The 18361-nt window shown below is 41.1% G+C and overlaps 1 protein-coding gene across 11 annotated transcripts in view; it reads left to right on the top strand.

The window, feature by feature from the left end:
• SMOC1 (SPARC related modular calcium binding 1) overlaps nt 1-18361 on the top strand; it is a 160479-nt gene that overhangs the window by 57533 nt on the left and 84585 nt on the right. For all 11 annotated transcript variants that reach the window (XM_088057977.1, XM_088057978.1, XM_088057979.1 and 8 more), the window contains one exon: nt 17582-17753. In XM_088057977.1, coding sequence (XP_087914103.1) covers nt 17582-17753 — 172 coding nt within the window. The remainder of the gene's footprint in view (nt 1-17581; nt 17754-18361) is intronic.

Below are 18361 nucleotides of genomic sequence, written 5' to 3'. Positions count from 1 at the left end.
TATCAAGTTGGTGCCACATATTATCACCATATAAAACAATTCTTAAGACAGTATGAAGTTACAGGATTTCTCTTGTGAGAAATTTTTTTTCTGATTTATTAACAGTTTAATTTCATTAAAAACAGATAACTTACCTTTCTCAGGCAACATTTCTCTACTCTTCTTGGGAACGAGAACCTAAGCATAGCAAGCTGAAGAGGTCAGTGGACTTGAAAATCCCAATTCCATGTGGTTGGGACACAAATATTCTTCCAGCACCTGAACCCAGTGCAGACAGTTTAGCTGGTGGGAGGAATTCTAGAGGTTAGTGAATGTTTCTGCTCATGATGACTGTAAAAATAAGTTCCCTCACAAACAAGCTATTGAAAAAACCTCGAGCTGATTCCTTTATTAAAAAGGCACACAACAAGAAACTTAGGGAATTGTCCCATTCAACTACTGTCCAACCATTGACCTACTGTTTTCTGACTACTGGTTTAATTCTTAGATTTCTGACTCTACAAAAATGAAAGTAACTTCTGCATTTGGAGAAATATCCTTTGCATATATGGACATTGCGTAAAGGTAATCGAAATACATAGGTGAGTAGTCAGAACGTCTGTGAAGAAAGTTATTGTAGGAGCTTATCAAGTGCTTATTAGGTACCTCAAAATAGACCTTAAGTGATATTTCTGCAGTGAAGGTGTGGTATATATTTGTGAGGGACAGTTTGCTGTGGCTCTAGTAGCCTGTATTCCAGTTAGTGAAACTTGTGTGAATGCAAAAAGCAGTGTGTTCAGGATTGTGGTGCTGCTGCTTTTGAGGGGCTGGTGCTGATCAAAGGGGTGGAAAAATATCTGATTTTTGGTGCTCATGGGGAGAAGAATGATTGGTGTAAGCCTGAAAGGGGTAAACTTTATCAGAAAATACTGTTATGCTGGGGAAATGATTTTAAGTAGAAAATGGAGTGAGATGCTCAGGGACAAGGTGACAAGTCTTAAGTCAACAAGCCAGCTAGAGTGAACCTGCCAGGCAGGTCCCTAATTATAGATTGCCTGTATTAATCCATTATGGCACAAGTTCATTTGGGGGGCCATTGCTATGGATGTGCACTCCCTGTTTTGAGGAATCCTGGCTAAGTACTGAGAAGAAGATGAGCAGTTCCAGTATCTAGTTATGAACCTATCACATGGCACCACTGTGAGGAGTGGTGCTTCTCCAAACCAGTAACAATCTCCTTCTGCCTGAACTATTTAATACTAGTGGGAAGAAGTTTGTCTGAAAACAATGTTTGTCATGGGCTGCCTCTGCTGCTAAACATGACTTATGCTTGTAGAAAAAAGATGAGGAAAGAATAGGATGGGGTTATCTTTCATATGTACTTACTATGTGCCTAATAATTTGACCAATAATTTGGGTTAATTGCTACCCAAATTATACTAAATGTAAAATTTTGCAAGGGTAGGCCAGGTGATTTATGCATCCTCCTATAAGAGCAATCTCCTGATTTTGAGCTAAAAAGGAGTCTTTTGGTTCTTTTTCCTTGCAGAGTGCTGTTTTGGTGAAAGTACACTATTTCTGTCTCTTTGAGTTGACGTGAATGCTGGACAAGAGTGCTTTTCTGTAAAATAAGAGCTGCTGCCATTTCACAGAATTGTCAGGTTCTTGAACTTTCCTGGGAAAGCAACAGTAATCATCTTCTAACAAAAGTCTCATCTCTAAATTCACATTATGCTGAGTTTCTGTGTGGTTGCTGTTTTCATTCCTTGGTTTGGTCTCTTCCAAGTTCCAGCTAAGCCTCTTTTTATTAGTACTTAGTCATCTGAAGCACTACACACCTTCAGTTTCACACATGCCAGTTCAGAGAACTGACTTGAAGAAAAATGTTTGGGGCAAGTGTTACTGTCACAAGGTGACCTGTGTTTTGGGGAGACCAGGCACTCCAGCTTTGCTTTGTGCTCTTTAGCAGTTCATTCAATAACAGGCTTTTAAGGATTCATACTTACATTCTGGCACTTCTATAAAAGCTTCTTTCTGTGCTCAAGGATATATTCAGGCTTTCTCATGAAAGTTAACTCATAGAAATAGTCCATTTTTTGAGTGGAAACCTGGGGTTTATCTAATTTAGAGGACTTTACGGGATTCCATTTTAAGAAAAATTCTCAGACGAAAATACCTCTCTGATGTAGTCCTCGTGCTCTGTAATGCAATCTACTTCTGGGTATGAGCATGGAGAATGGTGAAAAAAGCAAGGGATATAAATCTGTATTGTAGCCAAAAGCTGCTGTCAACCTCTTTGCATGCAAATTTCAGACTTTCCTCCTTTATACCTTGCTCACAGGTGTTCAAAATTTGGCTCTGGTTTTACCTCCTAAAATGTTCCCTCCTTTTTACCTAGGGGTTAATGATGACTAAATTTTCTTTCAAACTTTTTTCTAAGAAGTTTGTGTTGGGCTCTGCTTACTAAAGAGGGAATTCCAGTGAGGGAGAGAGAGGGAAGAAGGAAGCTCCTTGGCCAAGCCTTCACAGACAGACTTGGAAATTGTCATAAATCCTAGTCCCGTGTGAGCCCTAATGTACTTGTGCTCTTAGCAGGCTCTGGTGCCACAGGATGAAGCTAGCTGGATCCAGAGAGTGGAGTCTCTACAGGACAGCTTAATATTGTTTTCTGATGGTTTGTATTTTCTTTAGGATAATTCAGGTTTGTGGTTTTTTCATGTTGCTTTTATTAGGTAATGCTAATACTTTCTTGACACTGTCTTGATATCCAGGTGTAACTGTAGTGGGGTGCTTCTAAAAATCCTTGCAAGAAACTAAGCTACTGATTCACTGCCCTGTAGCCAACAGCTCTGTGTCATCCAGGGGCTTGTTAATAATCGGAAGCTAGGCTACACTTAACTTTCTCTCTCACTGAAAACTAATAGGAATAAAATCTCATATTTCAAGATCTAAAACTTGTCATCTGCCTTGATTGATGAAAACCACACCAACACTGAACTGACTTATTTCTCTGTAGTCTGGAGTCAGAAGTCCTGGAAAACAAAGGGATATGGTGGTACTTGAGCTGTAACCAGTAACAGAGGGTTGGGGATTGAAATAGTATCCAGTGATAGAGCTGAGTTACTGAGTACAATTAGGGCTTTTGAGGGACTGGGTAATAACTTCCTCCTCCTATTTGAATTCTAAATGAGAAGCTGGCTAGTGAATTTTTTTGGGTTTGTAACTGTAACCAGGAGGAGAGAGAGGTCTAGGATGCTGCAGAAGTTCAGATGAAAGTAGAGGATCTGGAACAGTGATGAGGGAGAGAAGTCAACTGGCAGCCTGGCATGCAAATAAACCTGGGGAGAAGATGCTTGGTGCAGGAGCTGGTAACAGTGTTTGTATATGTAAGATGTTAATGTAATTGCTAGGGGAAAATGTCTTTCCAGAGTCACATACAGAGTGGTCTTTCTGTGTGAGAGCTGGCAGACTTCAGCTGGGAGGAGCAGAGATGACTCTTTTTGATTTTAATAGTTTCCCCAAAGGTTTCAGTGTTTTCCAGTTAGGTGCAGAAAGAGAGCAGATGAAATGTGTAAGACCTGTCTGAATCTTAAAAGGATTGGAATTAAAAAGGAGCAAAGACAAAGTGTGAGCAAGTAAGAGTGAGAAGGGGGGAGTGTTTAGTTACAAAGACATTTGAGTGGAGAAACGCCTGGAGCAAAATCAGGATTGACAAGGATAAGTAACTTGGAATCTTTACTAGTACCTACATCTTTATGGTCCGGGAAATCTTATAGCAAGGCCAGACACACAGCCATTTCTCATCCACTCATTAAACCAATTTAAATGAAACCGTCTCTCCAAGTTCTTAAACTCAGATATTCTTTCCTTGGGTCACAGTTGACCTGAACTGACATAGTATCTGCCTGGAGTCCTATCAAACATAAAATCATTTTTTTCTTAACTCTTCCCTTCCTATTTGTACAGATGGATTTCCTTTAAATTTCATAAAGTTGATTACCCCTCCAATTATCTCTTGTCTCCTGGTATAGACCAAAGAGCTTGTAAAAAGTGGAATGATATCTGATTCAGCATGTCAAGATTTTTTTCAGGTGAAACTAGGATTTAGTAATGTTTGCTAAGACAGCTAGTTCCTGAGATAGCTCTTCAGCTTGAAGAAGTTCCCAAATTCAGGGGAGAGGAGAAGAGAGAGGCCCTTTGCACCAGATCAGGGTCCTCCTCAGCCGGAAGCCTGCTGAGAACAGTCTTGCTAATATTTATACAGTTCTGAGCTGCTTTTTGGGCAGTGTATGCCAATCACCACAACCTAGGCCTTCATTATTGCCATCTCTCTACCTATTTTTAAATAAATCTCAACTGGGGCATGCAGCACTTTATAGCTGTAGTACCTAGAGCTCTCCTGAGGCTTACATTTGAGCAGAGTGAGGGCGTGTAATTTGTTGTTGTTGTCTTATTTGGATGAGGAAAAATATATGGTGTAATTCTTGCATGGGTGGCTGCAGGTGAATGGGGAGAAGTGATTACTAATACTTTATCTCCCTTGTTCCCTGCCAATGCTTGCTTGCTACCCCTTCAAGCAGTACAGTATTGCAAGAGCAGTAAGCAGCCTACCCTTCAGATGTGCTATTCAGTGATAAAGCAAGTCCTGCTTCTTCTGATCCTGGTGGTGTCACTTCTTCTTGGGATTATCATCTTACTGGCCACAGTCCAGGCTGCTGTGAAGGTGGGCAATATCCTCTCCAGTGAGAAGAGGAACCTCAATTATTTGGGTTAGAAAAACAAATTTCTTCAGATGAAATTGGCCCAGTAGCCTCTTCAGCTGTAGAATGCATAAAGAACAAAAACTGCTTAACTCTTTACAGAAGCGCATTGTACTCTTCTAGATGTGGTGATGGTGTGAGTGCTGCTTACTCTTCATAGTCTGAAGCCATCACAAAGCTGTATGTGGAAGCTGGTATCACAGCCTGCTTTAAGTCTGTCAACTAAGAATGTCAGTTTGGTCTGTCCACTGTGAGAAGTCTGACCAGTAAGCCCGAGTATGTGTTTGTACTGAGGCCAGGTCTTAGACCAGACGGAAAGAGATCCAGAAAATCTGAGGAATCCAGATAAAACCGCAGATGTTTTCCCATAGCTTTTTCAATAACATGCCCTGAAAAGGAAGATGAGAGACTGCAATAATCTTGCCAATTATCTGTGTCTAAGATTTGTTGTGCAAAGGTCTCATATTTGCTTATATTAAGACTGATACCCTGCTCCCTTCAGGGAGGCAGACAGCAAAAATAGACTGATATGTATATTAGAAATTTTTTTAGCTTCCACTAGAAAGATGCACAAATCACAGCACGAAGTTGGCTGAATGCTTCCAGAGCCCCAGTGAAATGCAGCTGGAGGAAAGTTAACCTGGCAAGTGAGATTGGACTAGAGATGGCTACTTGTAAGGAATGCTGTCAGTCCTAGACAGAGCATGAAAATATCAAAAAAGATACCCAAGATAACCAAAGACATCCAAGTTAACTTCACTTACGTTTAAAATGAAATACTGTAGAATTGGAAATACTCAAAACTTATTTCCCCAGGAAATAAGGAAAGCGTGTCTGCTTTTAGCAGTAAGGAAGCAGTATGAATATTCTGCAGCTCCTCACCAAAAACATGAAAAATAGTTCAGCATAGCTAGAATTGTCCTTTCTGCAGCTTGAAGGTAAACACACTAAAATGAACAGTTCTATAGTACAAAATATTGTGACAAAGCTGTCAACCTGAGAGTGAGCAGCCTGTGTTAAGATCAGTCACTAATACCTTTCTGCTTGGGTGTGGGGGTTAAATGTATGTATAACACTGGGGAGGAAGGGAAGTGCTTTGGTGGAAAAAGGGATTTTGTATCTTGCTGGGGAGACTCATACCAACAGTCTGGGGCAGCATCAAGATACCTGTAAATATTCTTCTTCTTTTGAAAACTCCACTGTCCTTGCTTCCCATTCTGCATAATAAAACTGCAGACCTCATAGTAGCAACCTGACAGCTTAGAGATCTTTCCCTTTGCTACAAGAAAGACAAACTGGGGAAGGGTCTTGAGCACAAGTCTGAGGAGCAGCTGAAGGAACTGGGGTTGTTCAATCTGGAGAAAAGGAGGCTCAGGGTGACCTTATGGCTCTCAACTCCCTGAAAGGAGGCTGTAGCCAGGTGGTGGTTGGACTCTTCTTTCAGGTAACAAGTGACGGCACAAAAGGAAGTGGCTTAAAGTTGCACCAGTGGAGGCTTAGATTGGATATTAGGAAAAAAATTTTCACTGAAATTGTTGCCAAGTATTGGAACAGGGTTCCCAGGAAAGTGGTTGAGTCACCATTCCTGGAGGCATTTAAAAGATGTGTAGATATGGTGTTTAGGGACATGGTTTAGTGGAGAACTTGGCAGCGCTGGGTTAATGGTTGGACTTGATTATAGAGGTCTTTTCCAAACTAAATGATTTTGTTCTATGATTCCTTGTAGAGCTCAGCAGGAGAGGTTCTGCTGGGAACATCATACAAACCACATCTGTCACTTCAGTATGGAAAATATGCCTGACCTGTATAAACAGATTTTCATGCAAAAGCAGGTTTTCATGCTAATATGTAGTAGTGTTGCTGGGTAATTCAGCAGTAGTGATAAAATGCAGCGTCTTACTCCCAAGCTATTGGAAGGCATGTGAACTGTACTTGAAGAGTCTAGAAAACATTTCACACTAGCAACTTACTAGTGTATGAAGTGGTGTTGCCTAATGTTGATCTGTGTAGCAGATTAGGCCAGAACCCAACTCTGAACATCTCTGGAGATGGCAAGGTAGGCCTGTAGAAGGAGACATGTCAGTTCAGTGAATGGCAGTGCTGTAGAGATGCTTGACCTATTTTTCTTTCCTCTCAAAGTTCAGCAGTCGGCACCTAGATTACTGCTACAATTTTTAAGAAAGGCACAAATAATTACTGTAAACAAATCCTGTCTGCAGAAATCGGAAAGTATATTCTTCTGAAAGTTGTCACTGACAGAAGATGATGGCATTAGAGTTAACCATGGTGCCACTAACAAGGGTCCTTCCTTCTTGCCTCACACAAGATTTTGGCTTAGAAGTGTTTCTCTGTAGCACTTCCAACTCCTGACACAAACAGTTCATGCATCTTGTCTGTTGTAGGGAGGTTTTTATCATATATTTAGACTGTCATATTAACTGTTTTTTTGAGGCAGGAGTGAAGAGCAGAGAATTGGTTTCATACCAGCAAAAGGGAAATTCCTGTCCTTTTATGCATAGCAGCTTCTTCAATTTGTGATCCAGAAAGATTTTGGTAGTGGTCAAACCTTCTCTTCTACTGCCTGTGCTGTCCCAAAAGGGTATAACTGCCTGACAGTCCAAGAAAGCATTGTCCAGAACTTTCCTCACAGGACTAAGCTGGCTGGCACACTTTTTTCTTGGTTAGCAGGATTGGGTTATTTTACTCTGAATGTAAAACTTGCCTTGTATTTAATGTGTCTGTCTGGGTCACTGTGGAATACACCAAGGTGCGTTTGGCACTTGAAGCAGTGAGTATTAAGCCAAGCCTGGGATCCTTATGATGGCAACAGCATCCTACTGAAGGGCTGTTCAGAAGGCTCCCTGCTGGTCTGCTGAAGCAAGAGTTAATATTTATAGATGGTGTTTTTAGAAGTTATCGTCTGACCTGTATAAAGTTGAGTCTCTGAAACTACTTGTCTGTAGATCAGATGCATATGATCTTAATGGCAAGTAATTGCATGTGTTGGTAGCTGGACATCACTACTGCAGTGATTTTTAGGGGGAGTGAATAGCACCTCATGGCAATTAAATGAATAGTTAATTTATCAGCTGAATAGTTTGCTTCTGGTAAGGAGAATATGTCTTCATTGTTGCCTCTTACTCTATAGGCTAGAAGTCCAGGGATAACACATCCTCTGTGATGTTAGGAAAATCCTTTCTTTTTAACAGTACTGGGATAATGTTAGTAATAAATGTAAGAGAGCTGCTGCTGCTTTTGCAAGCTACTCTATTTAATAGGAGTACATGATATTATGTATGAACAAAGTGAAATTCCAGTCTTTTCTTCTGTTTTGCTGTCTCTGACACTTCAGAGGAGTAATAGAGCAATAGGGGAAACTTTCTTTATTACACTGTATAGCTTTGAGGCCTGTGGGGATTGTGAAAGGCTATTACTCTGTGTAGCAGATTAGGCCAGAACCCAGCTCTGAACATCTCTGGAGATGGCAAGGTAGGCCTGTAGAAGGAGACATGTCAGTTCAGTCCCTAGACAGGGCTTCAGAAACTGCTTTGGCACTGGAGTGCTGATGATAGTACTTGTAAAGCTGCATGAAGTGGGGAGAAGCTCCTGATGCAACCATCTTCGGTTTAGCATTGTCTTTGGATCATAAAGGGGAAAAAATATAGTTAAGGAAAGTGAGCCCCTGAGTTTTCAGTACCTCCTATTTTAATATTCCTTCTGTGCAATGGAATTTCAGACTTGGCATTCATTTAGTATGTGTCTCCTGATGGGCAGCCAGCCCTTGATAGGTTTTGAACTAATGAGATCAGCTATTTCTAATATCTACTTCTTGGTTCTGCTGTTGGCAGCAGTTACACCAAACATAATGAGGGCTGGATGCCAGCTACAATTTGAATGCCTCTTTCAGCATTTTTGAGGAATTCATTTAGGGACCAAAGTTTGTAGAGCTATCAAGTTATAATGGGTGGCATGCTCCATCCTGGAAGGTCTACAAGGACAAAAAATTTGTGGTGGAAGAAGTGCCTTTGCATAGTTTTATTTTCATTAGAGCTCAACCCAGAAGATGTGGCTGCCAAACTGTTTGTAAACTGTGTTCAATCATGGTGTCTCCTTATGAGATTATCTTCTAGCAGAATAGAGCAGTTCCAGAGGTGGTGGTGGTGGTGGTCTTCATACACCTTTTGCTTTGTCTACAGTAATAGTGTCTAATAAACATGGCTGTGACTGAAGGGTGACAATGGTTGTGGTGTAGACTAGAAGGTGGGAAAAGGATCTTTGTTATCTTGTGTGCATGCCAAAGGGAATGGTACTTACATAGGAGACAGTGTTCAGGAGGTCATGAAGCCATCTTTGGTAAGACTTGATACCTGCTTTTTGCAGTAGGCAGCCTCTGGCATGGCTAGAAACTTCTGTCTTATTGGGGAGAAAGGGTTATGGGAGGAGAATATGTCATTTTTATCTTGCTAGTTTGGGGTATTTAGAAAGCTTATCAACTAACTTGGAGACTCCACTTAAAGTAGGTCCCCACTCTTCAGCAATAACACTGTGCAAGTAAAGGGCAAAATACTTTGAGTTGTTGAGAGAAAGATAGCATGAGAAGGTCCTTAAGGGAAGGGGGGTCCAGATGAATTGATGTCAGGTGATGAATACAAATTTTAGGGGCCTTGTATTTAAAAGGAAGCCTTTTATACCTATCAGGGTACTGATGGAAAATCAGCAGAGAATTTGTATTTCACCAAACAGCTTATTCCTTTAAGAATGCTTCAGCAAAACCTGGTTGTCTTCAGATATGCTTGCAGTTTATGTGTAAGCCCATATGGTAAGAGCATACCAAAGACTCACGGGAAAAGCTTATATCAAGAGAGTGTTCCAGTACTCCAAGCTCTTGGAAATGGGGAAGAATTCCTAAGATGACTACACAGCCAGTCCTGCTAAAAGTAGTACAAGAGGTAAAATAGGCTCAAGGAAGTATTATTTCACAACCACCTTCTGTAAGTGGCTAGTCTTCCTATGCCAGTGCACAGGACTCTTCAAATCCTGGAAGTGATTTTTAGTGGTTTATACAGTGGAAGGTAAGAAAGTGCATACTTCAGTCTCCATGAATTGAGAGAACTGGGCCAAGAGGGAAGAGTCTGTGCAATGGTTTGAAGCATTCAGTATGCTAATATTTGGGTAAGTGTGGGGATCACTCTTCCTGGAAATCTTGCTAGAGTTACTGTCCTTTGTTGAAGTATACACCTGGTATTACTTCAACCCTTCTGCTTTTCTGAGAGCTTTTGAGAAAAACATATCCCATTACATTGGAATAGCTGACTCCTCACCTAGTGACAGCACAAAGTTGTAATCCTGCTCCATTTGTTAGTGGAGATCAATGGCTTCAGCTATCATTATGACAGACTAAAGTAGGGGATATAGTTGGTAAGAGATTAACTTGGCATAAGGTATACAGTAGGATGTTTTGAGTTTGACTTACGCTGAATAAGCACAGGACTCCTTAAACTGGAAAGACTGGATCATATTATTAAACAATACAATTTAGTGAAGACAAGATCCCACATTTTATATTAATGGAAGTTTTGCTGTTAGTATCTTGGGACAAGAAGTTCATTGCCTGACTGTTCAAACATTTGGATTTTCTATCTGGTTCAACATGCATAGTAGCAAAGGTAAAGAGAAGAAATAGTCCAAATTAAACATACCTTTTCTTGTCAGTGTGTTTGACAAATTAAATTTAATCTTAAATTTGTTCTAGGCTTACATGTTACCTTGGCTGCAGGGATACTCTGCAGGAGAGTGAGTTTTGACAGAAACTGAAGTAATTACTTCAAATAAATTAAATCAGTCTCTACCTTAATACTGCCAGATTTACTAGAAATATTTAGAAGTTGTGTGTTAGAAATGTGAGACTTAAGATGAAGTTTCTGTTTTGTTTAAGTTTTGGTTTCCTCCTCTGTTCAGATGATTGGTGTACTGAACTTACGAGATGCTTAAACTTACAACTTGGAAAACTGAAGTTGGATTTTATGAAGGTGGTACAGGCATGTGGATATAAAAATTGTGTGGGAGAAGGAATTATTTTAAAGTATGAAATGAATTTCTTGTTCCTGGTGTCTCTGGCATTTTCTTTCCCACAAGTAAATGTAGTTAAGCACTTTGATAAACTTGCATGTCAAAAGCAAAAAGAGAAAATTTTAAAAGTTCACTCCCTGACAGCAATGACTTTTTTTGCTGTGAAAAACAAAATCACAAGAAGAAAAAACCCAGAGAGCTGCTCTGAGATCAAGTGCAATTCTAGGAGTTTCTCCCAAACACTTGGTGGGCTTTTCTCCCAAACCTTTGGTGGGCACTTCAAATACTCCATTAGGCAGCTTCTCTGGACCTTGTACCTCGTCTTCTAAAAATAGAACACAGCTGCTGCATCATGTTTGGGGATCAGTTTGCAAAGAAAATGAAAGTATTATTTTCTAGCTAAAAGTCATTTAACAGATGAAGCTTAATACTTGAGTGCTGCCCTTCATTGTAGTGGCTTAGACAACGCAAGGATTGAGGGAAGGAAAGATCACTGTAGAAAATTTAGGTTTCTAGCCTGTAAGAGCAAAAAACTGTCTTGAATTCAACTCATTCAAATAAATCTAGAGTTTGCCGGCTTTGCTGTGTGATCCCATACGTTTGCTCAGTCTTTACCATCCTCAAGCACAGGCTCTGTGCTTTGAACACATTCTTATTTGCTCAGCTGGAAGCTTGGGGTTGAAATGTAAGTGGTGCTTTAACTTAGACTTTGCAGGAGGGGTGACTCAGGGCATAAAAGTATTACAATATCTTTCTTGTAAGTACCGTCTGCCTGGGGGAAGTGTCCTTCTGAAATTTGTTGGGAAAGCCTTAAGTCTTGGTATAAAATTGTGGGATGCTAAAAACCCCACCCAAGGACTGAAACTTCTTGAGATGCAGGGCTTTGAGAACCTTTGTCTTAAAGTTATCCAGGTGCCAGTGAAGTACAAACTTGTGAGCATTTCCAAAAAGGGTATAGTCAGAAAAATCAGTCTCTCCCTTCCCCAAAACACATGACAAACTTCCCAGGAAGCTCACTTCAAAAGCCTTTTTTCACTTGCTAGATTCTGAGGCTGCATGGGCACTTAGAGGACAGAGCTTGAACAGCCTGGTCAGTTGTTGGGAGTTTGGTGGCTCTGGCTGATTGATAGCTTTCTACATGTGTAAGACTGCAAACCCTGATAGAGTTTTTAAGACTTTGAAATTTCTGTAAGACTTTGTATTCCTATAAGAGAGGCATTTTGGGTCTCTGGCTCAGAGCAGGATCTCTGACCTCTGTGAAACCTGCTAGGCTTACGGTTCCATGGCAGGAAACTTGGCCAAAGTCGCAAACCAGTGGTTGAAATTGAAGTGCTTGTGCCCTGTAGGCAACCTGCCATGGGGCTGAGAGTCTAGCCATGATTAAAACTGGAACTTGGCTCCAGTTCTGCCTCCAGAATGGCTGGTTGCACCAGTTTGGAGCCTGAAACCAAGGCATAAAAATGTGAAATGATTCTTTCCAACAGCAACAAAAATGTCGAGAAGTTTATAGTCTCCCTAAATGTGTAAAATGGTATGGTTTTCCTGGGGAATTCTCTCTGGGAAGGACTTGCTCATTTGTACTTAAGTCAGGCCAGTCTGAGTACTTTGACTGAGTACTTTGAGTGGGTGATCTGTGCCATATGAATATACCTAGATGAATCATGCTTTCCCGATACGTGTTCTAAGGGTCTTCGAACGTGAAATCTGCCAAAACAGGAGTAAAATATTGCATGTGCTGTTTGTCTATCTCAGTTTTGTTAGGCGGCAGCACTCTGCAGTACTAATCTGAAGGGAAGCTGCTAAATAGCAGAGGTACCTCTGTTTTTATCTCTAGTGAACTCTAGATTTGTTTCTCAATAGATTTCCACTTTCTCACGTTCATGTCATTTGTGTCCCTTGCTCCCTCTTTTCCCTGAAGCCTTGCTAAGGCATGTTACTGTGGTACTACAATGCCTTGGCCATTTCTCGTTACCTCCATCACAAAAGGCTGTGCTGTTCTGTTTGTGCTTACAATGTACCCAGATGGTGAATAGAATGAGTGACCACCAAGCTCATTTTCACTTGTGGGGTCAGACCTTTTTCTGCTAAATAACACAAGTGTTCCCAGCTGCTGTGCAGCTGCAGGGAGTCTGCTTTCCTTCACAGGCATTAAAAACCCTTTAATCAGTGTTTGTTGTTTGTCAGCAGTGGTGTTGAGGTGTGGAGAAAAAGAACAGATATGCTTTGTTGGCAAAGTTAACTTCATTCTGACCTCTTATCTTTCCTTTTTCTTTTCAAGTCTGAAGGAGCAGAAAGCAGTTTGGGAAGTGGTTTCTGCAAACACCTGTGTAAATGTATTTGCTAAAGGAGGACGTTTGTGTCCTTATATAGATAGAACATTTGACATAAGATGCTCTGAGAGCTGCATTGAACTGAAAACTCTTTAGGGCAGGGACTCAAACGGGCTGGAATAGGTGCTGTGCAGACTCCCTTAGTGTAAATAAATGTTACATAAATACAAATACTGTTGATTAATATTAGTGTTACTTACCTTAGTATTGAGTCTATATTCAAAGAATCCCATTTGCAGTCAATTTTTTCTTTTTCCTGTAAAATAGATGATTCCTTCTAGTTTTGGAAGGGAGCTTGTTTGGTTTTTTGGTTATTTTTTTTGTTTGTTTTTCTTTTTTTAGCTGGGGTTTTGTGTTTGTGGTGGTTTGTTTGTTTTCCTTTTAGTTCTACTTTTAATAGCTTTCTTCTCTTGAAGGAAAAGGGAGGAGATAAAGAACTGATAAGCTGTCTCCAATTCCATTTGCTTTGGATGTAGTCCGTTTTGAAACAAATGGGAGCACAGAAATCAAGAAGAAGCTTTGAGAAATTTCAGAGCTAAGATAATTATTTTCCTCTTCTTTCTGGATGAAGCTTGGAAAGCTTCTGGTGCTGCACATGTTTGCAGGTTTGCTTTTTCCCTGAGTGCAGGTTTGCTTGCATTGTGTATCTGTGTGTAGAGCACCGAGCGCTGTGAGTAGTGATTCTGTTGTTGGCAAAGTCTGTTTGTGTGTTCATCCTGGAGCTGTTGGACATCAGGCTTTGATTTGAGCTTCGAAAGTCATCGTAGGACATTTGGTATTAAAGGCAGAATATTTACCTTGCTGCTCTTCCCGTGGAAAGACCAGAGAATCACATTCCTGGCTTGGCTGTGTCTGGGGAGGGTGGGTACCAGGCATTAGGGCACATTTCTCACAGCCCTCAGCCCAGCTCAGCAGTATCTCCAGCAGTGACCAAGGGGCTCTTCTGGAGCAGGGCTGTGCCCTTGGGAAAGCAGTGCCTCCTTGCTCAGAGTAGGAATTATAAAATACAAATAAAATTGACTACCTGTGGTTTGTGGTCCTAGCTGTTAAAATTACAGAACCAAGAGATCTCCCCATGGCAGACACGTTTTAGCATTCATCCATTCTTTTTCTTCATGCAGCTGAGGTTGCTTGCAGAGGAGGCCATGCTCTCAGACTGGCAAAATGCTAAAGGAAGACTTTTTGTGCTGGGCAGGAGGGGATGTACACTCAAAACATTTAGTATATTAAATGTCTGTGGGTGATGTGTATTGACCATCACTTCTGTAGCGGAATGGTTACCTGCTAGAAAGGGGACAAAGAACCACCATTTTTTACCTGAATAAAGCTGTCAGGGCTGCTGAGCAAAGATACGGGCTGTGAGCTGCAGTGGAGCAGGAACGCTGCTCTTAGGGGGAGTTTTTGAAGCCCTTTGGATCTCCTGGAGATGTTGCTTTTCTGGCAGCGCGGTTTGCTTGCGTGACAACAGCTCTGATCAGACAGGTGTGATCCTGGATCCTTCTTGAATTCAATGCAGACTTGCACAGTTCCAATCTACCTGAAGAAAACAAGCACCATCTTGTGCAGCTATGTAAACCATAAACTTTTTTGGCAAGGCAGGTGTGGCATCTCCAGTGTCTGGAAAGCACCGAACATGCTGTGTGGGCGCCCTACTGTAATCCAAATTACAAATGCTAAGAAGGCTTTTGATTTTTTTAAATTTTTTTTTCTAATAACGTGGTTCTTGGCTTAATTTGTGTAGGCAAGAACTTCACAGACTGCATTGGGGTGCTCTGCATGTTTCCTCAGGCCCTCATAATTCATCAATGTCGAGTTCTTTCTCTGTCTGCAAGGAGGCACCTGAGGAAAGCTCTTCCACAGCCTTAGGTTTAACTTGTTTGTCAGCCCTGAGAACAACTTTCTGTTCTTTAGAATGAAGAAGGGGTGTTCTTGATGTATAAGCCCCCACTATATTAAGTGTTTTAGTACAGGCTGTGGAAGGCTTAAGTGAGTTTTAATGTTAAAAGATAACTTTCAATAAGTTGGTAATATGGTTTGATGCTGAGAACCAGTATTCTAGATTTTTTGTTGAACATCTGGATAACTCATACCTTTGGAACTCAGCTTCTGACAAGGAATTTGCAAAACGTTTCATGCCAGTAGCTCAAGTCTCCAGTTGTGATAAATAGGAGAGCTGTGTTGAACTGAATACTTAATTGCTGCATGTGTATCATACTGCCCTATCAGGCAGCTGTGCTTTGAAAATCTGTTTATACATACAGAAACCTGAAAAGCCATGTAGAGTCTTTCAGTGTCTGACATCACATGCTGGGAGGAGGCTTCAGCGTTTTCAGTCAGTTGCTTTTTGCTTTATGTTTACAGTCACTACCAGTCTTTGCATTTTGGGGGTGACAGAAAGACATTACTGTAGCCAGAGCAATTCCAAGTTAAGTTGTGATAGTCCAACCACTGAAAAGAAAAAAATCTGGCCCAGTTTTACAGTGTTTTTATAGTCTAGTCCAGGTCTCTATAAACAATTTAAAATTGCCTTCAGGTTTAAATTTTCCAATTTCCCATTTAGAGCAGGTGTTGCCAGGTTATAGGATGTGTTGCAGAAAGGGAACAAAAACATTTCAAAAACATTTTGCTGTAACAAATACGTCAAGTCTGTGACAGATGAGATTTAAAAAAAAGTCTGTCCCAACAAAAGTAAAATGAATGCAAGCCTTGCTTATTTTTCCCAGCTGTCATGTTTAAATAGGGGGTTTAATAATGCATTAGTCTTTAGAAGATACAGCAGTACAATATGAAAATATGAAACTTCCCAATTGTTCTTCATTTTACTGGGAAGAAAAGATTTTTTGTAATGAAAAAAAACCCATCAACAACCAAATTTCAGAGATGCATGTTCTTGGAGTGGTTAAAAACCAACCCAAACTAGGCTTCAGGCAATGTTTTTTCAACAGCTTTAACCTCAAAGCATAGAGTAGACAGCTTTGTAGGAAACTGTAACACCAAGGTGATTATGGCTGTGACTCACACTTCCCTGTAAGGCATCCAGCTATCAACACACTTGGAGAGCTGTGGCTTTGTGCATACAGGCAGGGTGTCAGTCAGTGCCCATTTGCCAGCCAGCTCTGAACTGCTGAGCTCAGAACTGCTTTGACAGCGAGCTGGGATATCAGTGTGTTAGAGAGCAGCTCTGGTGCCCCCAGGGTTGCAGGAGGCTGTAGAAATGGGAGGTAGGGATGGGGAAGTGCAAGGCAGGTTTGGCTTGCCTTTTCTTTCCTTAATCCTCATGGAACTTGTTTGAACATTCCTCTGAAATCTTACTGTGAGCAGGTGACTGGGTTTGGGTAATAAAGGTCTGACAAACCACTAAGTGGGGTAGTATGGGAAGAGAAAAAGGCTGCTACTATTGTGACTTGACAAAAATTTCTGCAAGTGGTTATGGAAAGATGACCGCCAGTTTGGATTCTCAGGAAAACAATATGAACTTGGGAAAGAGACCTGGGTGTCCCTATAGGCAGCTTAGGGTAGAGTTGAGGGTACAGCAGTAAACTACTTCCAGATGTTGGGATTTGCAGGGAACAAGCAGACAGAAGATGGGGACTCATGTGCGTTGTGGGTTTCTCATCACCAAAAATAAAGCAGAATCCCAAGAAAAACAGTAGTGATCGTGATATGGAGAGAAGTGGTCTGGGTGAGAAATCGGAAGGTCGGGATTATTGAAACTGCAGAAGACTGACAAATTAATGCCACGTTTGTACAAAATGGGTTGCATCATAATGAAATGCTCAGGAAGAAGAGGTATCCAGAAAGATGATACGAATTCCAACTTCTGAAACAAAGTAGGTTTTTGCATAGTGCGCAATGAGCTGGGTGTCATCAGGAAGGAACAAAAGGTGACTTTGGGAATGTGCAGGTATGCTCTTGCAGGTGGTATTTACAGATGATCTAAACAATGCTTTCAAAAACATCACTGGTGATATAAAACTGGTCACATGCATGGTTCAAGTACCAAGGCCAATCTTGACAGTTAATTTGCATTCCTCTGTCTTTGGTGATATATTTTTCATGTCTCTGACTAAAATTGTCTAGTACCAGATACTGTTTGTGGCACAGCACTGGGCAAGCTTGGCTGTTGTGACTCAGTATTGCCCTTCCCGTGTGGGTTGTGTTTGGCTGTGCACATCTTACTTTTTTAGAGGTGAGGCAGAGTGAGTAATGTTTCCATTTTATTAAGAAGAATGGAATGGTAAAGACTGTTAATTTTTTTTAAAGATGTACGTGTTTCATTTAAAGTTCCCTTTAGGCAAAGTCAGCTTTGTTAGGCAGCTTAAAATGCATTGTAGTCATATTGTTACTGTCATAAATAAAAAAATACACCATGCTCAGTTTTGGGAAACCAAACAAAACCACTGTTTTGTTTCTTTTTCTCCCTCCTTTTTTCACTTCCTTCAGTTTTTAATAAGCGACCGTGACAGAGACCCCCAGTGTAACCTGCATTGCTCCAGGTCCCAGTCCAAACCCCTGTGTGCCTCTGATGGCAGAACATATGAGTCGATGTGTGACTACCAGAGAGCCAAGTGCCGTGAGCCGAGTCTGAGCGTGACACATCGTGGCCGCTGCAAAGGTAGGTGGATTTCAAATGCCTCTGAGAGGAGAAACGGGAGGCTGACCTCGTATGAAACAGGATTCTTAGACCTTTGAGTTTAGTACCGTGCTCTGAGAGTGATCTGATTTGGAATTGTGCATTCCTGCAAGCATGGGTGTCTGAGCCTCCTCTGAGGCAGTAGAGTATGAGCTGACTGAATTACCAATGAAAGAAGGCAAGGGAGCCACAGACATCACTGAAAAGGAGCTGAAATGTATGTCTGCAGACAGAAACAACTGGCCCCATGGAAGTACAAAACCAAATCCTGAAAGCACACTTCTTCCTTGCTACCTGTGCTGATGAGGAATCAGGACACCTTTGACTGACAGGAATTTGGAGTGGGGAAGAATATGATGCACGCTAGTGTAGTCCCTTTTCAGACATACACAGCCTTTCTGTGCTGAGCTAATTAAGAAGACAGTGCTTGTAAGGCTTTTTTTCTATTTGCTATTACATAACTACTTAGAAGTGCGAATACTGTCCCTTAGTTCAGCTCTTGAAGTTGAAACTTTTTTAAGGATTGTTTGTGTCTTGCCGCACAGTGGTTTGTTTTTGCAATGGAGTGAAAAATAAAAAATCCATTTTCT

The sequence above is a fragment of the Pseudopodoces humilis genome, chromosome 7, assembly GCF_049639895.1.
Source record: "Pseudopodoces humilis isolate 2021_Gansu_Grassland_sample_001 chromosome 7, ASM4963989v1, whole genome shotgun sequence".
Classification (NCBI taxonomy): Eukaryota; Metazoa; Chordata; class Aves; order Passeriformes; family Paridae; genus Pseudopodoces; species Pseudopodoces humilis.
This window is presented reverse-complemented; position numbering and strand designations above follow the sequence as displayed.